Source organism: Caretta caretta, chromosome 1 (assembly GCF_965140235.1).
Source record: "Caretta caretta isolate rCarCar2 chromosome 1, rCarCar1.hap1, whole genome shotgun sequence".
In the NCBI taxonomy this organism is placed as follows: Eukaryota; Metazoa; Chordata; order Testudines; family Cheloniidae; genus Caretta; species Caretta caretta.
This window is the reverse complement of record NC_134206.1, coordinates 316202452-316215497: the sequence shown is the minus strand read 5'-3', so window position 1 is coordinate 316215497 and position 13046 is coordinate 316202452. Positions and strand designations below refer to the sequence as shown.

Below are 13046 nucleotides of genomic sequence, written 5' to 3'. Positions count from 1 at the left end.
AGGAAAAATGGCTGCTTGTCTTAGTAGATCTGCTACAGTGTTGGTAGTGCCCTTTGTTTTCAGTTTTTATTTTATTTAATTTTTTCCTGGGAATTTATCGGTGTTTATTACTACAACAACAAAAACTACTGAAAATCGGTGCAAAAACTATTAATAATTTTTCTAGGTAAATATCGGGGTTTATTTTGGTGGACGTAAGGACGGAGAAAAAAGTATTCAGTAGATTAATGCTTTGAACAGAATTCAGTGTGGTTTGCTGTATAACTAAAACAGAACTCAAAACAATGCCACCTTTGAGTTTAAGAAAACAATATTTCTCTAATCCTTAAATATAACATAATGTTGAAACCATTATCTGCTAACAGCTTGAAATGTGTACATGGTAGGCGTAAGATTTATCAATATATTCAGATGTGCATGCACTTCAGAGCTTGCGTGCCCATTTGTTTCTTGTGTGTATCTTCCAGATTAATACATAGCCTTACTTCAGCAGGCAGTTTTGCATATACACACAGACTAATGTATTATCGTAATACATATATCTCATGCAATGTATTGTATTTTTCCTAATAAAACAAGTTCTTTTTTATATATTTGAATAATACGAAAGTAGGATGAAAATCAGGGAAAAAACGAATAATAGTTTTTGTAAAACCCAGGATTTTTTTGGTTTAAACGGAAAATGAAGGGGCTTAAGTATTGGACAAGTTTTCATCTGAAAGATAAAAGAAAATTAAGTTCATTCTAATGCTCATGAGTTGATATAGGATTATTTCTAAAACAAAGTTTGTGTGTGTGGTGGCAGGGGGAGTTAAATGTGTCATATGGGAAATTTTGTTATTTTTATTGGTTGGGTTTTGTGGTTTTAGCTACCAACCACTTGTTGAGAAGGTAACAAATACCCAAATCATACTGTCTGTACACAGACCTGCTCAGAATTAAAACATCTATACTTACATACACTTGATTCAAAACTAATGAATATCATTTATTCAATGGATGTGCTTATTATTACGTTTGCTTTAAAAGTCTTCCAATCACTCTGGGTTATAAAAGGATGCTTGTCTTTTTTGGTGAGTGAAAATGTTACTATTCCTTCTTGAGTCACCACATATCCAGTATATCCACAAATAAGTCTTTACAGGTGTTATGTCAGTTGAGTGTCCAATTAAAAGATAAAACTGTCAGTTTACCAATATCATAGAATCATAGAATATCAGGGTTCGAAGGGACCTCAGGAGGTCATCTAGTCCAACCCCCTGCTCAAAGCAGGACCAATCCCCAATTAAATCATCCCAGCCAGGGCTTTGTCAAGCCTGACCTTAAAAACCTCTAAGGAAGGAGATTCTACCACCTCCCTAGGTAACGCATTCCAGTGTTTCACCACCCTCCTAGTGAAAAAGTTTTTCCTAATATCCAACCTAAACCTTCCCCACTGCAACTTGAGACCATTACTCCTTGTCCTGTCCTCTTCTACCAGTGAGAATAGTCTAGAACCATCCTCTCTGGAACCACCTCTCAGGTAGTTGAAAGCAGCTATCAAATCCCCCCTCATTCTTCTCTTCTGCAGACTAAACAATCCCGGTTCCCTCAGCCTCTCCTCATAAGTCATGTGTTCCAGACACCTAATCATTTTTGTTGCCCTTCGCTGGACTCTCTCCAATTTATCCACATCCTTCTTGTAGTGTGGGGCCCAAAACTGGACACAGTACTCCAGATGAGGCCTCACCAATGTCGAATAGAGGGGAACGATCACATCCCTCGATCTGCTCGCTATGCCCCTACTTATACATCCCAAAATGCCATTGGCCTTCTTGGCAACAAGGGCACACTGCTGACTCAAATCCAGCTTCTCGTCCACTGTCACCCCTAGGTCCTTTTCCGCAGAACTGCTGCCTAGCCATTCGGTCCCTAGTCTGTAGCTGTGCATTGGGTTCTTCCATCCTAAGTGCAGGACCCTGCACTTATCCTTGTTGAACCTCATCAGATTTCTTTTGGCCCAATCCTCCAATTTGTCTAGGTCCCTCTGTATCCTATCCCTGCCCTCCAGCGTATCTACCACTCCTCCCAGTTTAGTATCATCCGCAAATGTGCTGAGAGTGCAATCCACACCATCCTCCAGATCATTTATGAAGATATTGAACAAAACCGGCCCCAAGACCGACCACTGGGGCACTCCACTTGACACCAGCTCCCAACTAGACATGGAGCCATTGATCACTACCCATTGAGCCCGACAATGTAGCCAACTTTCTACCCACCTTATAGTGCATTCATCCAGCCCATACTTCTTTAACTTGCTGACAAGAACACTGTGGGAGACCATGTCAAAAGCTTTGCTAAAGTCAAGAAACAATACATCCACTGCTTTCCCTTCATCCACAGAACCAGTAATCTCATCATAGAAGGCGATTAGATTAGTCAGGCCTGACTTGTCCTTGGTGAATCCATGCTGACTGTTCCTGATCACTTTCCTCTCATGTAAGTGCTTCAGGATTGATTCCTTGAGGACCTGCTCCATGATTTTTCCAGGGACTGAGGTGAGGCTGACTGGCCTGTAGTTCCCAGGATCCTCCTTCTTCCCTTTTTTAAAGATTGGCACTACATTAGCCTTTTTCCAGTCATCTGGGACTTCCCCCGTTCGCCACAAGTTTTCAAAGATAATGGCCAATGGCTCTGCAATCACAGCCGCCAATTCCTTTAGCACTCTCGGATGCAACTCGTCCGGCCCCATGGACTTGTGCACGTCCAGCTTTTCTAAATAGTCCCTAACCACCTCTTTCTCCACAGAGGGCTGGCCATCTACTCCCCATGTTGTGATGCCTAGCGCAGCAGTCTGGGAGCTGTCCTTGTTAGTGAAGACAGAGGCAAAAAAAACATTGAGCACATTAGCTTTTTCCACATCCTCTGTCACTAGGTTGCCTCCCTCATTTAGTAAGGGGCCCACATTTTCCTTGGCTTTCCTCTTGTTGCCAACATACCTGAAGAAACCCTTCTTGTTACTCTTGACATCCCTTGCTAGCTGCAGCTCCAGGTGCGATTTGGCCCTCCTGATTTCATTCCTACATGCCCGAGCAATATTTTTATACTCTTCCCTGGTCATATGTCCAACCTTCCACTTCTTGGTGAAAAGCTTTAGGTTTTAGTGTTCTCTCAATTCCATTACTTCTATGGAAGGGTGAGGGAACTCTTTGATGGCTATGGTATCTTGAAGTTCAATAGCCAGCCATAAATGTACTATAAGATACAGTTAAAGCATGATTTTTACCCTGCACATGTAGTTGCTTGTGTTTGGGTACTTTTTAAATTTAAGGAAACACTAAGGTGATTACTATCTATACTAAATCTATAGACATACTGTGAAATGCCTGGGTGTCAGTTTTCTTCAATAATAAACATATATGATACATGTACTATTCTGTGGTGATTGTTTTAAAAATTACTGCCTAAGCAAATTTAAGCATGTGACATGTAATAAGACTAATTGTGTAAATGTTACAGGTTCGTATTTCCAGTGTTTGTGGAAGAATTGGCGTAATAGATGACAGTATATTTTTCATTCTGGATTCTCTGAGACTTCCTGATGGTTATTCACCTCGTAGACATGACCTGGTCAATGTGGTGGTTGTGGAGAGTAACCAGTCATGTTACATTTGGAGAGCACTCTGCATGGCTCCCTCAGACAAGAATGGGTAACAGGAAACTTCTCATGTTTGAAGTTAAACATAACTCTTTTTTAAGAAGGGAGAGGAAATAACATGATTTATGCTCCCACAACTTCTTAAACCAGTTTTTAAAAACCCTCATTGAGGCCTACTAGGAGGTTCATTCTGACCATGGTTCAGTTTAAATTGGTTTAAAGGGATATGCTGCAGAACTGTGTTCATCGCCTTGAAATGCTTCCTGTAGCACTATGTCCTACTAACGGTCACTTGTGATAGCAACATAATACAGCTGTTTTGGTGTTCCTAAAGCTCCTGCTTATGTTGTTGATACTCTGTACTACCATGCAGTTAATTTGTAGTCTTCCTTATTTTGTTTTCTAAATTTGTCATTTTTATTATTTTTGCATGAAGTCCCTATACTAAACTGGTGCTTTAATTATCTGTTTTTAAAAATAGAGTTCATGGGTTGTCTTCTACTTGCCAATTGTAGCGTCTTCCCCAGTATTGTAAAGGGTAGGGATGAATATCTGTCCACTGTCATAGCAGTGGGAGACATCTAGTGGGGGTTGGGTGGAATTTAAAAAACAAACAAACTTTTTTATTAAAGAAAAGCTGCACTGGTTTTTTTTGTTTTTTTCTTCTGTTGCCTTGGATAACTACAGAAAATTCATTTCAATCAGAATATGTAATTTCAGGTATTTTTCATTACTGCTTTGAAATTTCCCTCAATATGAGTTGAACATCTTTGTAATACCGAGGGTGTTACCGATAATTTAGACATAGCCAGAAAGTTGCAATCACTGACACTGATGGGAAACTGCAGGTGGTGGTATTTTTTGATTTTGGTGTGGGTTGTTACCTTTTTTTTAAAGTTTAGGCTGAAATCCGCATTCACCTTAAAAATGTTTTAGACATCCATAAAGGGACTCCCATGAAGCCAGCAGCAGAAGAAGGAAACTTGAGAATTGTCCCGACCCAGTCATTTCACTTTGTACCTGATTCTAAAGCTTCTCCTGGCATTGGGCCATAAGAAGTTGCTCATGGAAAAACTGCCGTCTTTGCTGATTTTGGGCCCTGGTTTAACTCCCAGTGAAGTCAATAGGAGTCATTCCATATACTTTAGTGAGAGTTGGACCAGGCCTTTGAGGATGAGTAGGTTGGTTCCAAACCATTACAGGCTACATCCAAGATTTTGACCTTCCTAAAGAAAGGCTGTGTGTGTGTAATACATATATATATTTTTTTAAATCATTGCTTCCCCTAGTAAATGCAACTTAATAGCTTGGGGGTCATGCTAGATGGCTGAGAAAGCATTTTTGGACTTCTGTACTCAAGCACTGAGGGAAAGTACTTAAGTTTTGTTGGATCTTTAAATGTAATATTTATTTTTATATTTTCCTGAGTCTAACCATTTAACTTTGATTCAACACAGTGTCATGATTTTTACAGACTATCTGCCGCTAGTGAAATGAACTTGGATGAGTCATATGAAAATTTAATGAGAGACAAAGGAGGACTGGAAGTGTCAAGAATGACTAACTTTGGAACACTTAAGCTAGGAGAGAGTAAAAACATGGTCATTTGGATAGAGTAAGCTCTCTAAATTATTCTCTTATAACTCTTTCCCTTTTGACTGTGCTATTTCTTCTTCTTATACCATTCCTGACACTCTGAATTTCAGACCTTGTACATATCTGACAGGATCAAAGTTGAGTTGCATCCATGTTGCTCACCTTAATGGTCACCATTAAACATTCAGCCTTTACCAATAGATGGCACATCATGGACTCTGTTCCCACAGCTATTTCCTAGTCTAAATACAGAGGAATATTGTATAAGCTCTGACGATCTGTTATGCTGTACTAGAACCTAATCCATGGGTCCTGCTTACATTAGCTTATATTAAAACTTCACAGATAACTTAATCCAGTGGTTTATTCTTTTTATTTTATTTATTTATATTTATCTTATTTTAGTTATCCTGAAAATTCTTCTCAATGGAGTTGATATCCATGCCATGCTTCAGTGAGGGTGGATTTATTGGAGTGTAACTGAATTTGATTCTGTCTTGATTTGTGTGTTCTGTATTGCAAGTAATCTCTTTTTCTCATAAATGTTGTTTACATATAACTGTTTAATTATTTCTAGGAATAAGGGAAATGTACCACATTCCTTAATCAGCTGCAGACTAGCTGGCTGGGAAAAAGAGAAGCAGTTTAGCTTTCAGTTGCCTGAAAAAGGCCAGAAGACTCCAACAACGTTTTTGTCATCATCTGTTCCTGTGAAACAAGAGAATTTGTCAAAGGGGAACATCAATTCACTCAATGACAGTAGCGAACCTATGTGCCAGCCACTGAATAACGCATTTGTTATGAATAATGGAACCCCACCAGGTATGTGTGAGATACGTACACGTATGTAATGTCTAACTCTTTAAAGACCTGTATGTTCCTTCAGTAGGACCTTGCATGCCCCACTTGTCAGTAAATAAGAACATAAGAATGGCCATACTGGGTCAGACTAATGGTCCATCTAGCCCAGTATGCTGACTTCCAACACTGGCCAGTGCCAGATGCTTCAAATGGAATGAATAGAACAGGGCAGTCATCAAGGATCCCTCCCCTGTTGTCCAGTCCCAGCATCTGGCAGTCAGAGGCTTAGGGACACCCAGTGTAGGGGTTGTATCCCTTACCATCTTGGCTAATAGCTATTGATATCCATAAATATATCTAGTTCCCTTTTGAATCCACTTGGTTTTCACTTCAGCAACTTCCCCTGGCAACAAGTTCAACGGGTTAACTGTGCATTGTGTGGAAAAAGTACTTCCTTTTGTTAGGCAGCAAGTTTAAAACCATTTCATTGGGAGGTTTCTGGTTCGTGTGTTTATGTGAAGGGGTAAATAACACCTCCACTTTCTCCACACCATTCATGATTTTATAAACCTCTATCATACAGTAATTAAAGCTTACTGTTATCTGTCTGTTTACTACAGAAGGAATTAATCCTAAGGATCCAAATTTAGCAAGAGAGAATAAAGATCTTGGTAGCAGAGAAGATGAAAATCTGTGCAGTGGAGAAAATGGACAAAGTGTGGAAGAACAGCCAATAGTTGAGGCGGAAGCTAGTGGGGAAATCTTCATACCACCTGAGGGAAAGACTTCCATTGTGATCATATGTACCGCAGTGTATGTGTGTTTTTTGGTTTTTTTTCAGCTGCTATGCCCAAGAAAGCTTAAGGATGAGATATTACCCTCAGATTTGCAGGCACAAAAGTGGGAAGTGCATGTGTATATGAGAAGGCAGAATTGGTCCAATACTTTTTGAATTTACAAGGCAGCAATATAATGCTTTAACTTTTAGGTCAGTCTGCATTTTAAACATCTAGTTCTTCTTCAAGTGCTTGCTCATATCCATTCCCATGTAGGTGTGTGCACACCACGTGCACAGTCACCGGAAGATTTTTTCCCTCAGTGGTATATGTTGGATCGGCTCAAGAACCCCCTGGAGTCGCATCCTCATGGTGCTGTATATAAGGGCCTGCCGACACGTTCCCCCCCCCCCCCTTGGTTCCTTCTTTCCGCCTGTAATGGTTTTTGGAACTGCTCATTTTTGCTCTGCAGGTACTCCCCAGTGGACTTTTCTTGTGCTTGTACTTTTTCCTGTAAACAGTTATAGAAAAGTTTAGTAGTTAGTGTTACAGTTAGTGTAGTGAAGGATCCCGCTTAACAAAGTTCTTTCCCACCCAGGCATTGGGGCATGCCTTGGTTTCTGGGGTGTAAGCTGTGTGAGCTTGCCATAAACCTATGCCTCTCAGTGACCCCTACTCTAGTTGTCTCAGGTCTTTGGGTGAATCTCACCTGCGTGATCAGTGCAGGATCTGTAGAGGTTTTAAGCCCCAGACTCAAGGAAAGGGAGCAGAGGCTAAATTCCTCTTAATGGAGATGGCTCTTTGTTCTTCTTGGAGCCGGATCACCCCAACTTGGCACCAAGCACCTCTGACTCCAGAAGGTGCACACCGGCTTCCATGGGGGACAGGCACTGCAGCCCGGCCTTCCCAGCACTGAGGCAAGATTCCTTGTTGGCATGGCACGACTCCAGGCACTGCCACATTTCGCCAGTATAGAGGAGGTCGGTACAGGAGAGTGCATGGGCACCACTCCCACTCTCTGGTCCTGTGCAAGAAGCAGCGGAAAACTGATAGGGGCACTTCCCTATCCTGAAGCCTACCCGCCATAAAGACTTCGGCAGGCAAGATCACTTGGGCTCAACAACCTCTGCTGCGGCACCATTGGCTCCTGCCCCTGAAAGGAAACCATCAAGAGTGGTGCTATTGGACTCTCCCCCCAGGGAGAGCCATAGGAACATGGGAATGGCACTCCCGTCCACACTGGAGGCATTCTGGGCGGCATGGGATCTGATGTCCCTCCCGGAGCCACCGTCACCACCTAGATGTGAGCCAGTACCAGAGGCGAAAGTAATTGCGACACCGAAGCAGGTACCGTCAAAAGGGAAGCCGGTGATGATGCAGTATCCCCAACCGGCATCGCACCCCCGTGGTGTCCAAGGAGTGAATCCTCAGCATCTGACTCGGAACCTGAGTCCTATGTCTCAAGAAAGAGCTGGCACCGATTGCACCAATGGTACCGGAATAACAAGATGAGCCGGGGACTCCCACTCATGGGCTGGCCAGTACAGTGGCAGGTGCCGGTGCAGGGGCCCTTCTGGACTCCTTGAGCATTTCATCAGGCTCAGGGTCCTCAGTCAAGGAGGTCAGATTTGGTGACTTTGGAGGGTTGAGCCCCACCACCACCATCACCACCTCTAACAGTCAAAGAACTGATCACCTACCACTGTTTCCAGACATGATCTCGCAGGATCACGGACATCTCCTTCATCCGGGTCTCAGATCCTTCCACCTGACAGCTTGGAAGCTCCATGGCTGAACCCTTTGGAGTTAGCATGCTTGGAGCCGGTTCAGGAGATCCTGTTAGGGAGCAGAAAACCATCCACCAGGGCCACCTGTCTGGTGAAATGGAAAAGGTTCTCTATCTGGGCTGGACAGAAGGGGATCTTGCCCACTTGAACTACAATACCGACTATTGGTTACATCTAAACCATCCAGGATTGTCTGTGTCTTCGATTAGGGTGCACCTGGCAGCTATCTTGGCCTTCCACCCAGGTTGAGTGGCAGGTCCATCTTTGCTATCGTGTTCTATAGCCGTTTTCTTAAAGGACTGGACAGACTCTACCCACAGGTAAAATAGACAGTCCCGCCTTGGGATCTTAACTTGGCCCTCCTCAAGACTGACGGGGGCACCATTTGAGCCTTTGGTGGCATGCTCTTTGCTCTACTTATGGAAAGTGGCTTTCCTCATAGCCATCAAAGCGGGCAGGAGGGTCTCATAAATCAGGGTCCTCACTTCAGAGCCACCCTACACAGTTTTCATCAAGGACAAGGTTCAGCTTGGTCTGTTCTCTGCTTGCTTTACCTGGGTTACAGCTTTTCTCTGACCTTGGCTTGGTAAATGCTGCCACCACCCAAATGACAAAAAAAAAAAAAATCCTTGGACCCAGGAAGAAACACTTGGGAATTCCTCCCTGTGGGATACCCTCAAGCTCTTTCACCTCCCCCCCCCCCCCCCCGGGGGGAGGAGCTGAGAAAGAAAACAAAGGAAATTAGCTGTGCAACCAGCTAATCAAACAAGCACAGACCTCTTAGGGCACCAAAAATCCAATCCTGTTCTTAAAAAAGGTACATTTTATTTAAAAACAAAAAGGAAAAAAATACGTCTGGAACTTAAGCTTTTGCTTAGGCACCCGCCACCTTCCAGAGATTGGTAGATAACAACCTGGCTGGATTTGGGGAATTTGCAGTTGCCTACCTTGACGATGTGGCTGTATTCTCAGATTCATCGGCAGAACCCCCTGGAAAACCTCCAAACTGTCTTCCAGCGCATAAGGGAGGCAGGACTAACTGTTAAGGCCAAAAAAGTGTCAAATAGGCCTAAACAGGATAACGTACCTTGGACACGGGGTGGGTCAAGGTACTATCAACCCCCTTCAGGCTAAGGTAAATGCTATCCATAATTGGCCTGTCCCTCAGTCAAAAAGCAGGTCCAATCCTTCTTGGGCTTGGCCGGATATTACTGACGATTTGTACCAAACTACAGCCAAATTGCCAGCCCACTGACAGACCTGACCAAGAAAAAACAGCCAAATGAAGTTCAGTGGACTGAGAAGTGTCAGAAAGCCTTTAACCAGCTTAAGGTGACCCTTACGTCTGACCCTGTACTGAGGGTCCCGGACTTCAACCAACCGTTCGTTGAAACCACAGATGCGTCCAAGCGTGGTGTGGGAGCAGTTTTAATGAAGGAAGGACCAGATCAACAATTCCATCGTGTAGTGTTTCTCAGCAAAAAACTTTCTGAGAGGGAAAGCCGCTAGTCAGTCTCAGAAAAAGAATGTTACGCTATTGTGTATGCTCTGGAGAAGCTACGCCCATATATTTGGGGATGGCAGTTCTACCTGCAGGCTGACGGTGCTGTACTGAAGTGGCTTCACACAGTCAAAGAGACTAACAGGAAATTTTTTCGGTGGAATGTAGCTCTCCAAAACTTTGATTTTGAAATACAGCACATTTCAGGAGCCTCTCACAAAGTGGCTGATTCACTCTCCTGGGAAGGTTTCCCAGAATCAGCCAGGTAAAAATGTCCCTGCATTCTAAGTCATTGTAGTCCTTAAAATGTAAAAAGTACTGTTTAGTTCTTCATGTAATTATTAGTAAAATTAGAGGTGCATGTATCTTATTAACTCTTTCCTAAACCTCCAGGAAGAAATCCCAGCTGGTGTGGACCCAACCTGAATCAGACTGGCCAGCACTCTCTGTGATTTGGGAGGCGTGTGATCCATGAAGTGAGGGGGAGTAGCTCCCTTTGATGGACACCCAGACAGCCAGTTAGCTGTAAAATCCCTCTTGGTCTGTTCTCTGCTTGCTTTATCTGTAAATGGTTAACAATCCCACAGGTAAAAGAAAAGGAGTGGGCACCTGACCAAAAGAGCCAATGGGAAGGTAGAACTTTTTAAAATTGGGAAAGAAACTTTCCCTTTGTGTGGTGGTCTCCCAGCAGCAATGCTGTAAGCAGCTTTAAGCCAGGTATGATTATAGATGATCAATTCATACCTTGAACCTACTTATCTGAAGCCGCAGATATGTAAGAAAATTAGTGAATGTCTAAAAAGACGCAATTAGGGTTATTTCTTGTTGGCTTGTGGACTCTTCTGTGCTAACCCCGGATGCTTTTGTTTGCTTGTAACCTTTAAGCTGAACCCCCAAAGAAAGCTATTTTGAGTACTTGATTTTTGGAATTGCTCTTCTAAAATCTAGCAAAAGCCTAAGTTCCAGATATATTTTTTTTCTTTTTTTGTTTTTAATAAATTTTACCTTTTTTAATTACGGGATTGGATTTTTGGTGTCCTAAGAGCTTTGTGCATATGCTGTTTGATTAGCTGGTGGCAACAGCTAATTTCCTTTGTTTTCTTTTTCAGCTTTTCCCCGGGGGAGGGGGGAAGAGCTTAAGGGTACCCCACAGGGAGGAATTCCCAAGTGTTTCTTCCTAGGTCCAAGGGTTTGGGGTTGCATTTGGGCGGTGGCAGCATTTACCAAACCAAGGGCAGAGAAAAGCTGTAGCCTTGGGAGCTTAATATAAGCCTGGAGTGGCAGGTGTTAATTTTTAAAATCCTTCCAGGCCCCCACTTTCTGCACTTGGAGTGACAGAGTGGGGATTCAGCCTTGACAGATGGTATTGCAGTTCCACAATAACCAGGAGGTTTTCCTCCTTGTGTTCTTCCTGAAGCTACCTGCCAATAGCCAGGAGCAGAGGTGCCATGCGCTAGACATCAGGTGGATGCTGGTTTTTACCTAGATAGGGTCAGATCGTTTAGGAGGACTACTCAGCTCTTTGTAGCAGTGGCTGATAGGATGAAGGGCCTCCCAGTCTCAGCCTAAAGAATTTCTTCGTGGATTACCTCGTGTATTCACATGTGCTATGACTTGGCAAAGGTCCCTTCTCTGGCACTGGCAGCCTGCTTGACAAGGGCGCAAGCATCTTCACTAGCATTCGTGGCACAGGTTCCCATCCACGATATCTGTAGAGCAGCCACATGGTCTTCAGTCCACACCTTTGCAACCCATTATGCCATCACGCAGCAGGCCAGAGATGATGCTGGATTTGGCAAAGCAGTGCTACAGTCTGCTTGTTGTTGAACTCTGAACCCACTTCGTCTATCTGCTTGGGAATCACCTGCATGGGAATGGACATGAGCAAGCCCACAACAAAGAAAAAAATTACTAACCTTTCCATAACTATTGTTCTTTGAGATGTCATGTCATTCCCAAGCCTACCCTCCTACTCCTTTGTCAGAGTTGCCTGCAAGAAGGAACTGAAGGGGTGGTGGGGTGGCAGGCCCCTATATAGCGCCATGAGGGTGCGACTCTAGGGCGCACTGGGGCTGACCCAACAGATACTACTGAGGGAAAAAATCTTTCTGTGACTGTGCACGTGGCTTGCACACACCTACATGGGAATGGACATGAGCAATGCATCTCAAAGAACAACAGTTAAGGAAAGATGAGTAACAGTTTTTTTAAGGGTAAAGAAGTAAATTGACAAAGCAGAATGAGTGAGTCCATGTTTTAATAACACTAGTAAGACATGGTCTGTCTTTGAGCAAAAAATACCCAGCATGTATATTTTTATGGATAGTTTTTAAGATCCTGAGCTTTATAAATACTCTGTCATGGGATACTCAAAACTGAGCTGAGCTGAAACTTAACTTTTTTTGTTTGCCTACATATTAGATTTCTGTAATATAACTGTGTAGAGCACACAGATTCTGCTTCACAGGAAGGATTAACAAAAATCTGCAACTAGGGTTTTTGATTTCAAAAGGGCTGACTTTCAAAAATTAAGGAAATCAGTTAGGGAAGTGGATTGGACTGAGGAATTTATGGATCTAAAGGTAGAGGAGGCCTGGGATTATTTTAAATCAAAGCTGCAGAAGCTATCGGAAGCCTGCATCCCAAGGAAGGGGAAAAAATTCATAGGCAGGAGTTGTAGACCAAGCTGGAAGAGCAAGCATCTCAGAGAGGTGATTAAGAAAAAGCAGAAAGCATACAGGGAGTGGAAGAAGGGAGGGATCAGCAAGGAAAGCTACCTTATTGCGGTCAGAACATGTAGGGGTAAAGTGAGACAGGCTAAAAGTCAAGTAGAGTTGGACCTTGCAAAGCGAATTAAAACCAATAGTAAAAGGTTCTATAGCCATATAAATAAGAAAACAAAGAAAGAAGAAATGGGACCGCTAAACACTGAGGATGGAGTGGAG

General features: G+C 43.1%; 1 protein-coding gene across 2 annotated transcripts in view; it reads left to right on the top strand.

The window, feature by feature from the left end:
• MOV10L1 (Mov10 like RNA helicase 1) overlaps window positions 1-13046 on the top strand; it is an 84422-nt gene that overhangs the window by 11519 nt on the left and 59857 nt on the right. For both annotated transcript variants that reach the window (XM_075124471.1, XM_048836842.2), the window contains exons 5-8: window positions 3502-3692; window positions 5115-5255; window positions 5814-6058; window positions 6658-6850. In XM_075124471.1, coding sequence (XP_074980572.1) covers window positions 3502-3692; window positions 5115-5255; window positions 5814-6058; window positions 6658-6850 — 770 coding nt within the window. The remainder of the gene's footprint in view (window positions 1-3501; window positions 3693-5114; window positions 5256-5813; window positions 6059-6657; window positions 6851-13046) is intronic.